This window comes from Lissotriton vulgaris, chromosome 2_1 (genome assembly GCF_964263255.1).
Source record: "Lissotriton vulgaris chromosome 2_1, aLisVul1.2, whole genome shotgun sequence".
Lineage (NCBI taxonomy): Eukaryota > Metazoa > Chordata > Amphibia > Caudata > Salamandridae > Lissotriton > Lissotriton vulgaris.
Genome location: NC_141687.1, coordinates 630,235,315 through 630,252,331, shown reverse-complemented (window position 1 = coordinate 630,252,331; position 17,017 = coordinate 630,235,315). Strand labels below are relative to the sequence as shown.

The window sequence follows — 17,017 nt, the reverse complement described above, 5'->3', positions numbered from 1 at the left end:
AACACCCGCTCCGTCCACAGGCACGCCGTGGAACTCTGGGACCTGCTCGACGCGACAGCACCGGACGTCGCCTTCCTCACCGAAACCTGGATGAACTCCTCCTCAGCGCCCAACATCGCCATAGCCATCCCAGACGGATACAAGATCACCCGGAAGGATCGTGTCAACCAGACGGGAGGAGGCATCGCCATCGTACACAAGAACACCATCCGCATCTCGACTAACTCCGACGAAACCTTCACCGCCGCCGAACACCTGCACTTCCAGATCCACACTGACCCCAAGACCACCCTCCGAGGCACCCTCATCTACAGACCACCGGGACCACGCACACAATTCAGCGAAGACATCGCAGACTTCATCAGCCCGCACGCCCTTCCCTCCGCCGACTACATCCTCCTAGGGGACCTCAACTTCCACCTGGAGAACAACAACGACAGAAACACCACCGCCCTGCTGGACAACCTCGACAACCTCGGACTCAAGCAACTGGTGAACACCCCCACCCACTACGCCGGCCACACGCTTGACCCCGTCTTCTCATCCAGCAAGCACATCTCCTTCAGCCACGCCACCGGACTCCACTGGACCGACCACAGCTGCGTCCACTTCAGCTTCAGAAGAACTACGACCTACCACCACCCGCAACAGGTTCCCCGCCGAAGCTGGAGCAAGATCACCGCTGAGCAGCTCACCGCCTCCCTCAGCCAGAACACTTCCACCAGCACAACGGACCCCAACGAAGCAGCCAGCAACCTCACCAAGTGGCTGACCGCCTGCGCCGATGACCTCGCACCACTAAAGAACCCTCCCAGCAGACCCGGCAGCAAGAAAACCCCCTGGTTCACCGACGAACTCAAGGAATCCAAGAAGAACTGCTGCACCCTCGAGAAAACCTGGCGGCTCGACCAGACCACAGACATTAGGACCGCCCTCAAGCAGGCCACCCGCAAACACCATCAGCTGATCCGCGTCACCAAGAAGACGGCACTCAAAGAACAACTGAACAACAATGCCCACGACAGCAAGGAACTCTACAGCATCGTCAAAGAGTTCTCCAACCCCAGCGCCGGAAACAACAACATCACTCCTTCGCAAGACCTCTGCAACTCACTCGCTTCGTTCTTCCACCGCAAAATCGCCGACATACACAACAGCTTAGACGCACAGGCCACGCACCCTACCACCGAACCAACGCCCGCCACCACCACCCTCTGCAACTGGACCCCGATCAGCACCGAAGACACCACCCGCACGATGAACTCCATCCACTCCGGATCACCAACCGGCCCATGCCCACACCACGTCTTCAACAAAGCCGACGCCATCATTGCACCCCATCTCCGAGACATCATCAACTCCTCCTTCCACACCGCCACCTTCCCGGAGAGCTGGAAGCACACCGAGCTGACCGCTCTCCTGAAGAAACCAACGGCAGACCCAACCGACCTCAAGAACTACCGTCCCATCTCGCTCCTTCCTTTTCCGGCCAAAGTCATCGAGAAGACCGTCAACAAACAGTTGCCGCCTTCCTCGAGACGAACGGATCCCTCGACCCCTCGCAGTCCGGGTTTCGGGCCAACCACAGCACCGAGACGGACCTAATCGCAGCCACCGACGACATCAGAACCCTGATCGACAACGGGGAAACAGCAGCCCTCATCCTCCTGGACCTCTCTGCGGCGTTCAACACTGTCTGCCACCGCACCCTAGTGAAGCGCCTCAGCAACATCGGAATCCGAGAGAAAGCGCTGGAGTGGATCATCTCGTTCCTCGCCGAAAGAACCCAGAGAGTCCGCCTCCCTCCGTTCAGATCCGAGGCCACCGAAGTCATCTGCGGCGTACCACAAGGATCTTCACTCAGTTCAACCCTCTTCAACGTCTACATGAGCCCCCTCGCAGCCATCGCACGCCAACACAATCTCGACATCATCTCCTACGCCGACGACACCCAGCTGATCCTCTCCCTCACCAACGACCCCACCACCGCCAGAGCCAATCTACACGAAGGGATGAAAGACGTACCTACAGGATTAGGAACAGCCGCCTTAAACTGAACTCAGACAAGACGGAAGTCCTCATCCTGGGATCATCACCCTCCGCCTGGGACGACTCCTGGTGGCCCCCGGCCCTGGGCACCGCTCCCAAACCAACGGACCATGCACGCAACCTGGGCTTCATCCTGGACTCCTCCCTGTCAATGACCAGACAAGTCAGTGCCGTCTCATCTTCGTGCTTCAACACCCTGCGCATGCTCCGCAAGATCTTCAGATGGATCCCCACTGAAACCAGGAAGACCGTCACCCAGGCACTCGTCACCAGCCGACTGGACTACGGGAACACCCTCTACGCCGGAACCACAGCCAAACTTCAAAAAAGGCTCCAACGCATCCAGAACCCCTCCGCACGACTCATTCTGGACATCCCCCGACACAGCCACATCACCGGACATCTGATGAGCCCTGCACTGGCTCCCCGTCAGCAAGAGAATCACGTTCAGACTCCTCACCCACGCACACAAGGCTCTCCACGACCTGGGCCCCAAGTACCTCAACGACCGCTTGACCTTCTACACGCCCACCCGCCAGCTACGATCGACCAGCCACGCACTTGCCACCGTACCACGCATCCGCAGAGCCACCGCCGGAGGAAGATCCTTCTCCTACCTGGCAGCCAAGACTTGGAACTCCCTCCCCACCCACCTTCGGCGAACCCAAGACCATCTCTCAGCTCAAGACCTGGCATGTTCGAGCAGTAACATACCCCTCTCCCCCAGCGCCTTGAGACCCTCCCGGGTGAGTAGCGCTCTTTATAAATGCCGTGATTGATTGATTGATTGATTGATTGTGATTTTAGTGAGCAGATGCCACATTTCAGCACCCCACTGTGAAAAGTGTTCCAGTTTCAATGTCGTTAGAAGTCTAGCACTTTTATGGGCAGGTCAGTATTTTGTCTACAGTCTGATAAAGTCATATCAAAGGGCATGGTCAAGGTTGTGGCATTTACAAGCCATTGCAGTTAGGGAGGAACAAAAAAAATGTAAAGAGTATATTGTTGCATATTGAAAGCATATCTACTATAACTTTTAAAAGCGCCCGGCCCTCCATGTATGTTAAAGCTAGCCGATCGCCAAACTCATAAAAATTAGGTCATGGTAATAAAAAAGTTTGGAAAGCACTGCTCTTTATGACTTCATCCACTGTGCTTCCTGAACCACGAATGAGTATCTTTCAGTCTGTGGTCTGTGCTTACAGTGCCCCTCTTGCATCCTACAGGTGTCTTTGGGTTACCTCACTGCCCAAGTGTAATTTCTACCGTCTGCGACTGGATTAGGAAGATATTGAACACTGCTGCATACACCAAGGAAGCACAAGAACAGTAAGTATATGGAGATAGTACCCCAAGCAGAGAGAAGGGATTGCACCCTTCAAAAATATAGCACAAAGTATGAAGAGTGGCCTGCGGGAATTGCAATTGCAAAGCAGGGATTATTTGCAAAAACAATGAGCGCAAAACTGGGAATTCCCCTGCAGCAGCTCATCGTACAAAGCAGGGAGAAAGGCCTGGGGCAACAGATAATATGGAGTATGTCCACCTGGACCCAATAGCAAAGATCATGGAATGCTCCTTGGTGCAACGAGAACCTATAGCAAGGTGTTTATCTGAAGGAACAGAACTTCTAGTAGGCTTCAACTGCTGCAAAAACAGATTAAGGCATGTAACCATTCTGTAGAGTAAGTGTAGAGAGCCAGTGCATCATGGAGGACCAGACAAGGCAGTGAATCTTGCAGAGTGCAAAGTAGATGTGCAGCTGAGTTAATAGTACATTGCAGGTATGTATCATGCAGGACTAGAGATCAAAGAGCATGGGGTGCGCCCTACAGGTCCAAAAAGAAAAGATCAGACGTTTACTCTTAAAGTACCAGAAGTGCAGACCAGGGCTCACTTACAACCTTCAAAGAAGTTTCTGCACAGGTTTCAATGATGCCCTAGCATCACTGCAAGAATGTGAGCCAAGAGCTGGCTGTGCTGCTAAAGCATTTACATGTTTCTTGACTGTAAAACGCTAAATAGTTTCTCTGCAAGGCAGACAAGTACATCATCTGCTGACGCTGTTGTAAAGATTTTTAGGTGGAACACACCAATGTCACCTCTCTCAAATTAGTTGCTCGCTTTGTTTAGACTGGACTGCTGCGTCTCACAGCTTGTCTGCCTTTAACTTAAAAGAGTCTAGTGGAACCTGGAACATTCCAAGATTCTTGTTGCTCTAGTCCAGACTTGTCCTTGCACTGTTCATCTAAGTGGACGTTTTTTGAGTGGGGTACCTTAGTAAGCATTAGCTGAGCCGTTAGGTCTCACTTTGGGACCTGTTGACTTTGCCAATGTTTTTTGGCCGATGCTGAACAACACTGGGACAAAAGGAGAAGCACAAGGGTCAGAGAGCAACACAAGCATGGCATGGGTGGGAGAAGCACACGAGGGAGACAGCTGGAAAACACATACAATCACACAGAGTGCTTAATCTAAAAGAAAAACTAGTGGAAGGTATAAATGCCAGCCACTCATAGAGATGGTAAAGAGCCTATGCTTCATTGGGGAGATGAACACAACATTTACAAGATGCAGCATGGTAAGCCATTAAATGAGAAGCAAGCAAATGGGAGGGACAATAAAGCCAACCTATGATAAACAAGCTAAACGTCTAGGTAATCTCAAAATAGATCTTTTGCAACTAGACAACTGTGCTCTCTCGTAGGCTTGTCGTAACAACAGGCTGGTTGGAACAACTTTCTTGAGGAGGCCCTTGCTGGTGCTACCAGTCACTCAGTGTCCTCTAAGCCACTAACCCTGAAAGGTTGTGGGCTTCAAGCAACAGCACCATTAGTCATGTAGGAGAGTGTGCACATTTCTCAGTAGAGGGGTAAATAGCACAGTGCGCAATGACCCCTGCTCTCTGGCTCTACATTGTGATAAAGATGCCCTTGTCTGTCCCTGCTACAGTGATGGGTTCTCTATCTGGTATTATAAAGATCCAACTACATTTCTGTAATTGCTCATTAACTTTTTAATTTATTACCTCTAATTTAATTCTGCAGGCCACTTTAGATCTGATATTCCTATGCCCGTAGTGAGACATTTTTCTCCATTTTGACTTCTCATGTCTTTGCAGTTTGCTTTCATCTAAAGAAAAGATTTAGGGGCAGAGTTAGAATCCTAAAAGAACATATCACAAATCCTATATTAAACTGTAAGCCCGATACTCGTACCTGCTGAGTGATTGCACCGCAACTTGCCGCCAACGCTGGAGCGAAGGAGACCCTGCCGCGCCACTTCCCTACTATCTGTCACCAACGCCGGGGATAGGAGGCTGCTGCAGGGGGCCCGGTTAGATAGCGCTGCACACGGTTTGCCGCACATGTGTGGGGACTACATTTCTCATCAACCTGCGAGGCTCGCACACCGCGCATCATCATCTGAGCGCCAGGAGGTGCTCAAAAGGAGGGCTGGGCTCCCGCAGCGCAGGACGCGGGCGGGCCCTTCTGAGCCCGTTGGAGACCGGTGGAGGCTGGGCTAGACCCCACCTCTAACCCCTGCAGACTGAAGGTCAGTTACCAGCCACACTACTGCCACTACGAACTATAGACTTAAAATGTTAAATACAGTAATCAATTTGGTCATAATGCCTGGTCGTGAGGGAAAGGGTAGGAAAGCTGCTATGGGTGGGCATGTAGTTGGGACTTTGAACCAGTTTATTACAAGGGCTACCTCTGTGCTGGCCCACGAAATTGCTTTAACTGAGCGTTGTGTCTCCCAGGAACTTGAATTTGCAAAACGCACATCCATGGGTGATTTGATCCTGGCACGAACCCCAGAGAAAGTTAGCCCTAAGGCCATACCCCCCGGAGCTCCACGCCTAAGTGGTAATTCTCTGCCGCAAGAGGAAGTGTATGTTTCGACTGATGGGGAGCCTGACCAGCAAAGTAGAATTGCATGCAAGAACATACGGGCTACTACCAGTGACGAACAGGTAACCACCAGCGTACCACTGGGGGCAACCCCGAAAGGCTTGTCCAATCAACCTGCTCAGAATACGGGGGCAATCTCAAAGAGAAAGCGAGGAGAGGTCCACTGAGGGGAAAAAAGCCCAAAATGCCTAAATTGAACAAACATGGAGATTCATCCCGTGTGAACCCCCCAAGCCCAGGTTTGCCAAATGTGGTCACACCCTTTGCTGTCCCTTCACTTATGGCCCCTCTTGCTGGCCTTTCATCGTTAATGGATGATGGTCTTTTGGTAAAGATTGGCAGCCTTATAACCTCTTCCCTACAACCTCTATTTGATAGGCTTACATTGATTGAGGATAGGTTGGTGAAATTTGAAAACTCCATAATGACCAACCTAGACGGCATTCAGAAGAACCTCCCATCGAATGGTCAGGTTAAGAACACAATAACTGATGGATGTAGAGGCTTGGGTGGCAGAAACTTGACCACCGATACCCATGCCCCTGAACCAATGGAACATAAGGAAGGTCCTACTACTGACAATGGTAGAGTACCTATGGAAAATTGAGACTCTATCAGGGGTGGTAGAGAACACCATCGACTATTGGAAGTGAGTACGGCTATAACGACACAGGAGTGCACAAAGGGATCTGACAATCATGTGAATACATTACCACACATTGATCTTTCCCCTGAGTCAGTACCCTATGTGGTTGTTCTGGCAGGGGTCCCAGATCTAGCGGAGGTAAGATCTGAATTATATACTGAGTTAAAGAACAAAACTATTCACTGATTGAATACTAACAGACAACTTCTTCCAAATGTACATAGTCAAATTCTGTTTGCCCGTAGAGTAAGCTGGGTAGGGTGGAGGAAGAAAGATATTCCAGGTGACTGCATAGTAGTCAATTCTGGGGATTGGCGGGCAGTGTCTCATATTTGTGAGGGTCCGCCTCAAAACTTGAGAACATCCTTTCGGGCATTGGACCTCAGTTATTTTTATACTACTATGCCAAGTAGGGAACTGTTAGGGTACCAGGAAAGGACACGGGAGGGGCGACCTTTACATGGAAATTCCACCAACAGTATTGTGTTGGTTGGCTTGGGTTTTGCCTCTAACATCCCTGTTAGAAACAGATATAGTGTCTTGGATATGGTTGACTGACTAGTGCCAAACCGCATACTCCACCCCACCTGTTTTAACTATCTGGATGATTCTACTTTGGTCCAGGGGGTTGACCTTCCGGGACAATTGCTAGAGCGAAGGGGTGACACGGGGTGTGAAGAAAGTGAGAGAAAAAGCACCTCCGGTCTATGTGAGGATGTGGGCAATATGGCAGCTGGGTTCAAACCCAATAGTGTAACAACTTGTGAGAAGGGATCCCATCCTCAAACCCCCATGACTATTTTTAACAACTCAGGAACAACAGAAAATTTACACAGGCGAGAAGTGGAGTTGGATCGTTTTTTTATTTTTTTTTAATTCTTTTTATTAAGGCTTAAGGACCAAATAGCAGTCAACACAGTTGCATATGAGAGTCACTTAGACGCACCAGAGATTATACAGGGTTCACAGCATTTCGCCATTTTCATGGCAAAGAGACAATATAGCAATTAACCATTTACCCATCTACCTCAAGTACTGAGTGTCTGGGCTGAGGGGGCTCACAGATGTTGCCCCTGTAGTTGTTCCATTTAGACCACACCGCCCCCCTTTTTTGAGAGCACCCCCGTTTTGTGTACACCATTTTTTCGTGGAGCATGCACCAATCAATGTCCTCCTTCCACTCGGTGAGTTTTGGAGGCGTGTCTGCCCCCCAAAGTCTTGCAATGTTACGCTTTGCCACTGTCTGTCCAAGCGTTACCCAGAGCCTCCCCTTCTCTGGTAGGTCTGTTGGCTCCCAAATGTTCAATACGCATCTTTTTGCCTCAAGGCGCAACTCTACCCCCCACACGTCTTGCTTGCAGCGTATCACTCTTCTCCAGAATTCGTGCAGTATCGGGCACTCCCAGAACATGTGAAAAAAGGAACCAACCATCCCGCACCCCCTCCTACAAAGATCCTCCTCGCTTCCACCGATCATTTTCAACCTGGTGCAGGAAATATATACCCTGTGTAATATTTTGAGTTGGATGAGCCTTAGTCTGGACGATATAGCCACCTCCTTAGGGGCGGCAAGCGCACTCCTCCACTCCTCATCTATCTCCAACCCATCCGCCTCCCACTTCTCTTTGAGGGCCAGAAGTAAGTCAGGAAGGTTATTGATCAGTTTTTTATGTGGGAGGGAGATTGCATGTTCCTGCATGTGGCCATCTAGCAGCCTATCCTCCAGGGGGGAGGCCTGTGGGGGCGTTGTACCCTGTGGAATGTTCTTTTGGAGGGAGTGTCTGCAGGTACCTGAAATACTCCGTTTGTGCGAGGTCAAAGAGGCGAAGGATTTGACCCCGCCAGAGCCCCAGAGATCTTTGACTTGGGATTTACCGATAAGGTCCCAGTTTCCGAACCCCTTGGTGCGCCCCAGGTGGCCCAGGGCCCAGCCGCTCGGAGGCCCAGAGTGAGGTGGCTATTGTGAGGGTATTAAGCCAGCCCATTTTACGTTGGACAATGTGCCAAAGTTGTATCGAGTGGCGAGTCGGCCCAGTGAGTTCGTACCTGGCGGGCTTCGAATAAAGTGGCGCTTCAAAATTCCCACTAGGGAGGAGCCACCTATCCATTCCGTACCCAGGATTGTTGCCGTCACAGTACGTGCCTTGATTAATAGCAGAGAGGTGTGCAGCCCAATAATACCTACGAATGTCGGGGAGGGCTATCCCCCCGTCGAACCATCCCAGTGTTAGTTTTTGCAAGGATATCCTGGGCGTGCCGGACCATAGGAGATCTCTCTGAGCCGCCTCAACCGCTGCAAAGTACGACGGCGGTACCAGATCGGGGTAGTTTTGCAGGGCATAGAGGTATATCGGCAGCGCCATCATTTTAAAAAGTGCCGCCCGGCCCAGCAGGGACACCCGGAGCTTTTGCCAAGTAGCGGAGTCACGTTTAAGCCGCTGAAGGGGTGGGAGGACGTTCCTCTCATACATGGCGGTCTTGTCTTTGAACGCCCAGGTATGTAAAGCCTTCAGTGACAACCGTAATGGGGCAATCTCTAGGCAGCACCGGGGGGCTACCATGGAGGACATAAAGGAGCGATATACTCCAGTTGATGCAGTATCCGGAGTTCCTACCGAAGTTAGTGAAGATGTCAAGTGCTGCAATTAGGGACCTCCGGGGTCGTGAGGGATAAAGGAGGATGTCATCGGCGTACAGCAAGATCCTGTCCTCCCAGCAGTCCTCCCACCGAAGCCCCTTCAAGGACACGTCCTGTCTAATCTAGGTGGCTAGTGGCTCCAGGGACAGGGCAGACAGAAGGGGCGAGAGCGGGCATCCATGGCGTGTTCCCCTCTCAAGGGTGAAAGCCTCAGAGACTTTATTGTTAACTACCACCTGGGCTAAGGGCTCCGAGTAAAGGAGCCGCACCCATGAAATGAACCTTGGGCAAGAGCCCATTTTGCGAAGCACCGCTATCATATATGGCCATTCGAGAGTATCGAAAGCCATAGTGGAGTCAAGCGATACCACTACCGCATCTTCACGGATCGTATGGCATCCCCCTATCACACCATTAAGTCGACGGAGATTGAGTGCTGTGTTCCGGTGGGGCGTAAAGCCCGATTGGTCCGGATGGACAAGTTTGGTGAGGACCGGCTGGAGCCTATTGGCCAGGACTTTGGCCAATATTTTGGGCTCTGCGTTTAACAAGGACATTGGCCTATATGAGGCACAGGACTCACTGGGTTTTCCTTCTTTCGGAATGGCCACAATTGTGGCCAAGCGTTGACCGTGTGGCAGCACCCTCTTAGATTTGCTTTCGTCGAACATACGCTTGAGGTAGGGGCTGAGGCCATCGGGTTTGAGCTTGTAGAGCTCGATCTGGAGACTGTTGGGCCCAAGCGCTTTACCGGGGCGGAGATCCCAAATAGCGCCTCCAGGGTTTCTCGCTCGAGTCCGGAGAGAGCCGGCATCCGAATGTCAGCTAGTAATGCAACTGAGTCTTCCTCCGGGCGGTCAGATCCCCTTCTATACACTGTTTGGAAGTGACGAGCAAATTCAGCGTCAATCTCACGGGGTTCGGTGACCGTGCTGCCCGCAGGCAGTCTGGAGCTCGGTCACCACTTTGTTTGCTTGTTGCTTTTTGTCGAGCCAAACAAGAAGCTTACCCGCTTCATCGCCCTGGTCGTAGATCCTGCCCTCCCTGGTTCTGGCCATTGTTTTAGCCGCTTCTGTCGCCAGGGCCTGGTACTCCGTGGTCTTAAGGAGCAGCCGATGGTGCGTCCCGGGCCCCCCATCAGTGCCCGCCGCTTCCTCTAGCGCTCTGAGGTCAGTCACAACCGTTTCCATCTGCTCCTCCCTTTCCTTACACCGGCCGGCAATTGCCGAAAGGGCCTCCCCTCTGAGGACGGTTTTAAAGGCTTCCCACAGTGCCACAGAGGAGGCAACTGATCCGTCGTTACTCTCGAAATAGCGATCCATCGAGAGGGTGAGCAATTCAGAGGTCTTCATTACGAAGATACCACGCATTGATATGCGCAGTGCACCCTTCCCGCCTATTCCCGATGGTGAGGTGGGCTAAGACCGGTGAGTGGTCGGAAATGCCCCTCGCCAGATGCGTGACGCCCTGCACAGTATTACGGTGTAGGGGGGTAAGGATGTAATCCAATCAGGAGAAGGAGCGATGTGGCCCGAGAAGAAGGTATATTGTTTGTCCGTCGGGTGTGCAAGACGCCAGATATCGGTAAGACCAAACGTCTCAAGGAAGTCCCCCAGCCATCTACGCCCTTGGGGAGTGTCTCTGGGTGGGTGCCTGTCCAAGGTCCCGGACACTACCGCGTTGAAATCACCCCCCACCAGCAGCTGCCCATCTGGGAGGGAAAGGAGAAGTTTGCCCAGGTCGGTATAAGACTGAGTTTGGAGACCCGGCGGGATGTAGGTAGATACTAGAGTCAGCCTGCACCCCTCCCACCTCCCAGAAATCGCCGCAAAGCGACCCTGTGGATCAGTTTCAGTGCGATCTAGGAGGAAGGGGAAGGTACGCCGGAGAAGGATTCCCACTCCCCGGGACCCCGAGGTGAAGCCCGAGTGGACTGCCAAAGAGTACCCCCACCTATTTAGGGCGTGGCATGTGTTACCCAGCAAGTGTGTCTCCTGTAGCAGTACAGCGTCAGGGAGGTGGCGCTTGACGAACTGCAATACCATGGTTCGTTTAAGCTTGTCCCCCAGCCCATTAAAGTTCCAGCTCAGTATCTTGAGGTTCTTGTCCCATCTCTTAGCCATATTCACGACTCACTGCGGACAGGGCCCTGTGAACTCCGGCGCGCCTCATGACCCCTCTCGAACCCCTTAAGTGCGACAATAACAACATATCCCTCGCACCCCCAATCCTCCTGTCACCCCACACTGTGTACTAAGGAGTAATCATACATTTACTGTGTAACCAATCCAAACGTCCCCCCACCCCTCCCGCTCGTGGCATAGCAAAACAGTAATAGAGTCGCTGGGCAGTTGTAAGTGCCGCCCCCTAATAGTCACAAGTTTGCAATCCCCACAGGTACATTATACATTACAGTTCAGCAGGATCTAGTCTTGTGGTCGTCGTCGTCAACGTGCTGCAGTGTCACGGAGAGACTCCCACCGGGGGCTGGCCGACCTAGAGCGCCACGAATGCTGGCTCTGCGCATCCACTTCCGATCTGTCCGCCACGGACCCAGGCGATGCGGCTCGATTTTCTCTCCACGAGCCACGTTCTTGCTGTGGTTGTTCGGCTGGAGCTGCTCTGTCAAGCCAGTTCTGGACCTCCGCTGGCATGGTGAAGAACAGGGATTTGCCGCCCGCGATGACCTTCAGTTTGGCCGGAAAGAACATAATGTATTTTATGCCTCTTTCTCGGAGCGCCGCCTTTATGCCCACGAAGGATCGCCGTTCCTGCTGGACTTGCAGCATGAAGTCAGGGAAAAACCGGATTATAGCCCCTTCATGATGGAGGTCGCCCTTTTGCCTTGCCGCCTGGAGGATGGCGTCGCCGTCCCTATAGTGCAGGATTTTAGCAATGATGGTCCTAGGCGGCGCCCCTGGCTTAGGTTTAGGGACCGGCGCGCGGTGTGCACGCTCAACCGTAAAAATGTTGGACAAACGCTTTGGCTTAAGGTGGGTGAGGATAAGGTCCTCGAGGAACAGTTCCACGCTGGGCCCCTCCGTCCCTTCAGGCACAGCTACTACTCAAATGTTACTTCTCCGGGCCCTCCCTTCCTGATCCTCGAGCCTGAGGGCCATCTGGCGATGCTGGTGCACAAGATCGTTGATCCGACTTTTCAGCTTTTTCAAGGAAGCGTGCAACGCTGTAATTTCTGTTTCGTTGGCTTTTGATCTCTGTGGTCTTCCCCAGATCCGTTCGTAATAGGTTCACTTCAATGGAGATCTTGTCCATTTTTGTCTCTAGGTTCGTGCCCAGCATCTGGATCGCAGCCATTATGGAAGTCAAGGATGGCTCTTTCTGGCCCGCCTGGTCGTCAGCTGCTCCTTCGACTGTCCCTGCCCCAGTGGCACTGCGTATTTATCCAACTTGTTGATCTGGGTGTTGGCACCACCTTTAGGCCTTATGGTGAAAGGGTCGCCACTCATGTGGCCCACCACCCGACTTGCTGGGATCTTTTGGCCTAGTAGGCTCCGTGCACAGGCTCCCCCGCGTGTTCGCCGTCTCCCTGAGGGATTAGGCCCCCCTTCAACAGGGAAGCCCCCCACGCACCGCACTCCCGAAGCTGTCTGCGGAGATTGAAACACCACCGCTGGGCCCCAACCCGCCAGCCGTCACCTCCACAGTTCCATGAAGCCCCGCCGGGCCCGCCACACGTGGAGTCCGAGGTGGCTGTGTGCACGCTCAGTTCGCCTCTGCTCTTGTGGGCGCGTGAAGCACTCGCTGTGGGTCTGTATCCACTCTGCCAGCGCAGGACTACTCGCGCGCCCTATAATGGGACTCCCACTCCTCCCGGGGTCCAGATTCTTGCCCCAGCACACTCCAGCACTTTGCCAGGGCCTCAGCACCTCACCTCCAATGCTGTAAGGCAGGCCTGGGGCCCCCTCCTCCGGGGCCCAACGAGGCAGGAGCAAGGCCCCCCCGGGGCACCGCCGCGGATTCCTTTTGCTCCGGCCTCAAGCGCTATTTCAGTCCCCGCCGCTGTTGCGGGGAGCACGACAGTCTCCTTTCCAGGCGCCGAGCACCATGCAGGCCCCCAGAGCGTTGATCCGGTCTGCTAGGCCCCACTGGGCATCCGGCCCGGCTCCACACCTCTCACGCCAGCCTCTGAGGAGCCGTGGCAAAATGGCGCCCCAGCAGCTGCTCTCCGCACCTCCCCGGGCGCCTGATGCCTCTGGTGGAACAGGCACGCCTCCTCACTCAGCAGGACACCAGGGCTCGTCGGATGTTCTTCTGGGCCACACCCCAAGCTTTACAAGGATGTCAGGCCTCCCAGGCGGTAGGCCTCCTAGAGCGCCCTCCAGATGACCAGGCCCCAAGCCGGGGCCTTAGGTCTGTGCACGCCCGGCCTCAGAGGTCCGGGCGAACTCTCCTCTGCGGCCGCGGAGGTGCGGCGGGCTGCGACTCAGGCTCCAGGCAAAATCGGGCCCCGAGATTTGCGCCAGCCGAGAGAGCTCCACTGTAGGGGCCCAGGGCGCTGCTGGAAAGGCGCCCTGGTGCGGATGTTGGACGGATATCTGCGGGGACAGTGTCAGTCCCGGCCGAGCTCGCGTCCTAGGCGGCCATCTTCATCGGCGCCTGGCCACGCCCCCCTGGAGTTGAATCTTGAGGGTGAGACGGAAGCAAGTCCAAACGGGCTTAAGGTTATGTCATGGAATATAGCAGGACTGCTGGGTAAACTAGAGCAGCTGGATTGGGGTAATTTTGTGGATGCTCACAAGATTTGTCTCTTTCAGGAAACCTGGGCCTCAAAAACCTTACATAGAGTTGGTTTTGTATCATACAGTGAGCCAGCAGTGAAAGGTGCAAGAGGTAGACCATAAGGGCGTCTATGCATATGGGTGGGTTCACATTTAGGTTACACTGTGAAGCATACACACACCAGACATTCTTTGCCTTCTCCTATCTAATACTGATTTTCCCAATCTGGCCGTTATTAATGTCTATTCAAGGCCAGTTAAATATGGGTATACATCGCCAACTCTGGATCATTTGGTAGTTCTACTTGCTTCACTCTCGGGGAAAGCATTTTTTATAATAGGTGGCAATTTTAATTGCCACTTTGAACCCCTTAATGGGTTGCCATTACCGATTACATCCGAGGAGGATGCAATACTATCAATCCCTGCGGCTAATGCTTATCCAATAAGGGGATGGACCCCTTTGGGCCTCCAACTGACCTCCTTAACACTTACACACTCGTTGAGGGCGTTGAGGGCCTGTAATGGCCGGTTCGCTGATGACAATCCAGGCCTCTTCACTTACAATAAACCTGCCCAGGAATCTATAATAGCCTACATTTTAATTAATATTGAAATGTGGCATAAAGCACTAAGGTTTTGTGTCTTCTCCGGGGCAGAAAGTGACCATAACCCTTTGGTCCTGACACTGGAAGCACATGTATTAGAATCGGGGCAAGCTTTGGACCACAACCAACATGATAATCTAACAGTGGTAGAGAGAGGGCGGCGTATCCATTGGGGTGTGATATCCCAGTCCCAAGACACGATAGCGGAAATGTACTCATGTGTTATCCCAATGCTGGAAAAGGCAAGCCTTTTTTCAGGCATTGGATCCTGCGAGAACGACAATATAGAGCTGCGAAGAGTCCATCAAGACTTGGTTGCAACCCTTGCACCTTTTTTTTATAGTAACAAACTAATCGAGAGTAATCGACCAAGAGGAAAAAGTCTCTGGTATAACTCGGCATGCAGAGACGCGAAAAGAGTGCTTTTGACATGCCTTAAAAAGGGTGACAGGATAAGTATTAGGGAAAGTAGGTCTTTTTTAAAAAAACTATTCTATACGCAAAAACAGAATGGGAAATGGAAAGATGGCAGGCAATAAAAAATGCTTTAGACCACAAAGATACTAGAGGCTTCTGGAACCTGGTCCATACTGGACGAATTGAAGGCAAGACTACCATTGAGCCCAATATCAGTGAGGAAGCCTGGCGCCTTCATTTTAAAGATTTATACTCAAGCCAAAAAGAAGACCAAAGCATGAACGGGAACGTATGTAATGCCCAAACTTCAGCCTTTCACAGTGACTCACCGATCTGTACCTTGGTCGAGGTGTCTGCTGCAATCGCGAAGGTATTACCAAACAAGGCCCCTGGGCTAGATCGAATCCCCGGGGACTTGTACAGAAGCGAACAGGCAGTGTGGGCCCCATACCTTCAATTACTTTTTAATGCCATCCTTAATGGGTTGTCGCCCCCCTCTACATGGGCAGGGGCAGAGATCATCCCAATCTATAAAAAAGGGTCTCCAATTGACCCTGTAAATTATAGGCCTATTAGTCTCATTGATGTGTCCCAAAAAATGTATGCTAGAGTCCTACTGGCCAGACTCCATAAATGGATGGAGGATAATGCTTTCCTAACTCCCCTTCAAGCTGGGTTTAGAAGCAAAACATCAACTATAGATCAGTTGTAAAGGTTACAACTAATACTGGAAGCATATAGTCCTTGAGGGTGGAAGTTTGTACCTCACTTTCTTGGATTTAAAATCTGCCTTTGATATGGTGGACCGCGATCAGCTGTGGGGCATCCTGTTAGATATGGGAGCCCCACCATATTCATGCCATCAGTTTAGGCACCTCCATGAGGGAACCTTTGCAAGGGTGAGGTTTGGCAAGAATGGTAAATTGACATCTCCTTTCCCTGCAGAAAAGGAGGTGAGACAGGGCGGTGTGCTCGCACCAACTCTTTTCACCCTCTCCCTTAATGGGTTAATTGAAGACCTTCTTACTGTTAAAGATATTGACCCCCCCCCAAACTGGAGACCCGCAAATTTCCTGCATTAATGTTTGCGGACGACACTCTGCTCCTCTCGAAATCACCAATGGGGATGCAGCGTGTCCTAGAGGAATTTAGTCCGTTTTGAATGAGGAGGAACCTGGTGGTTAACATCACAAAGACAAAATATATGGTTTTTAACACAAATTCTATCAATTGCCCACACCCCATAATGGATGGTAGCCCTCTAGATAGGGTCTCCATCTTTGAATATTTAGGACTTACTCTAAATGATAAAATGGGGTGGGGCTCACAAATCAATAAGGCTAATTTAAAACTAACCCAGGCCATTGGAGGGATTCTAAAACTCCATAAAACCTCGGCTCTAAAGGCCATAAGTCTGCCACTAGACATTTTTTAAATACAAGCTATGGGATCTACCTTATACGGGGCAGAACTGTGGGGGCACTGTGCAGCGAATGTCCTCACAGTAACTGAAAATAGTTTTAGGAGACAGATTCTAAGTCTGCCCAAAAATACACCCCTAATTCCGCTCAGAATGGATCTGGGTATCTGCCCCTTAGCGGATCTAATATCGTCACGTCCATTGATGTACGGGCTACGTCTTTGGAGCACCCCAGAACTGGCCCACTATAGGGACGAATTAAAAGCGGTACTGTCCACATTGGGGGCGGGTAGAATCCCCTGCCTGGCTTTTAGGGACACATTTAGAGCAATGGGCAGGGAAGTGGACTACACCTGAAATATCATGTCCGGGAATTTCAAAAAAGTCCCTAGCATGCTCTATGAAGGAATATAATTTGTCACGCATCGTACAGACGGTTGACCCTTCCAGCCTAACCTATGGGTTTCTCGATTTCAAGTGCCAATATAAGTTTGAGCGAGTGATAGACACCATGCAACCCGTTTTAGTTAAAAAATTGTACCTTCAATTTAGATATGGGACCCTCCCACTAAACGCCTGAACA

General features: G+C 51.8%; 1 protein-coding gene across 1 annotated transcript in view; it reads left to right on the top strand.

Moving 5' to 3' along the window:
* The window catches only part of PPT1 (palmitoyl-protein thioesterase 1), a 124,651-nt gene that overhangs the window by 64,037 nt on the left and 43,597 nt on the right, over positions 1–17,017 (top strand). Inside the window, exon 5 of the mRNA XM_086955786.1 lies at positions 3,276–3,378. Within this exon, the coding sequence (XP_086811912.1) occupies positions 3,276–3,378 (103 nt within the window). The remainder of the gene's footprint in view (positions 1–3,275; positions 3,379–17,017) is intronic.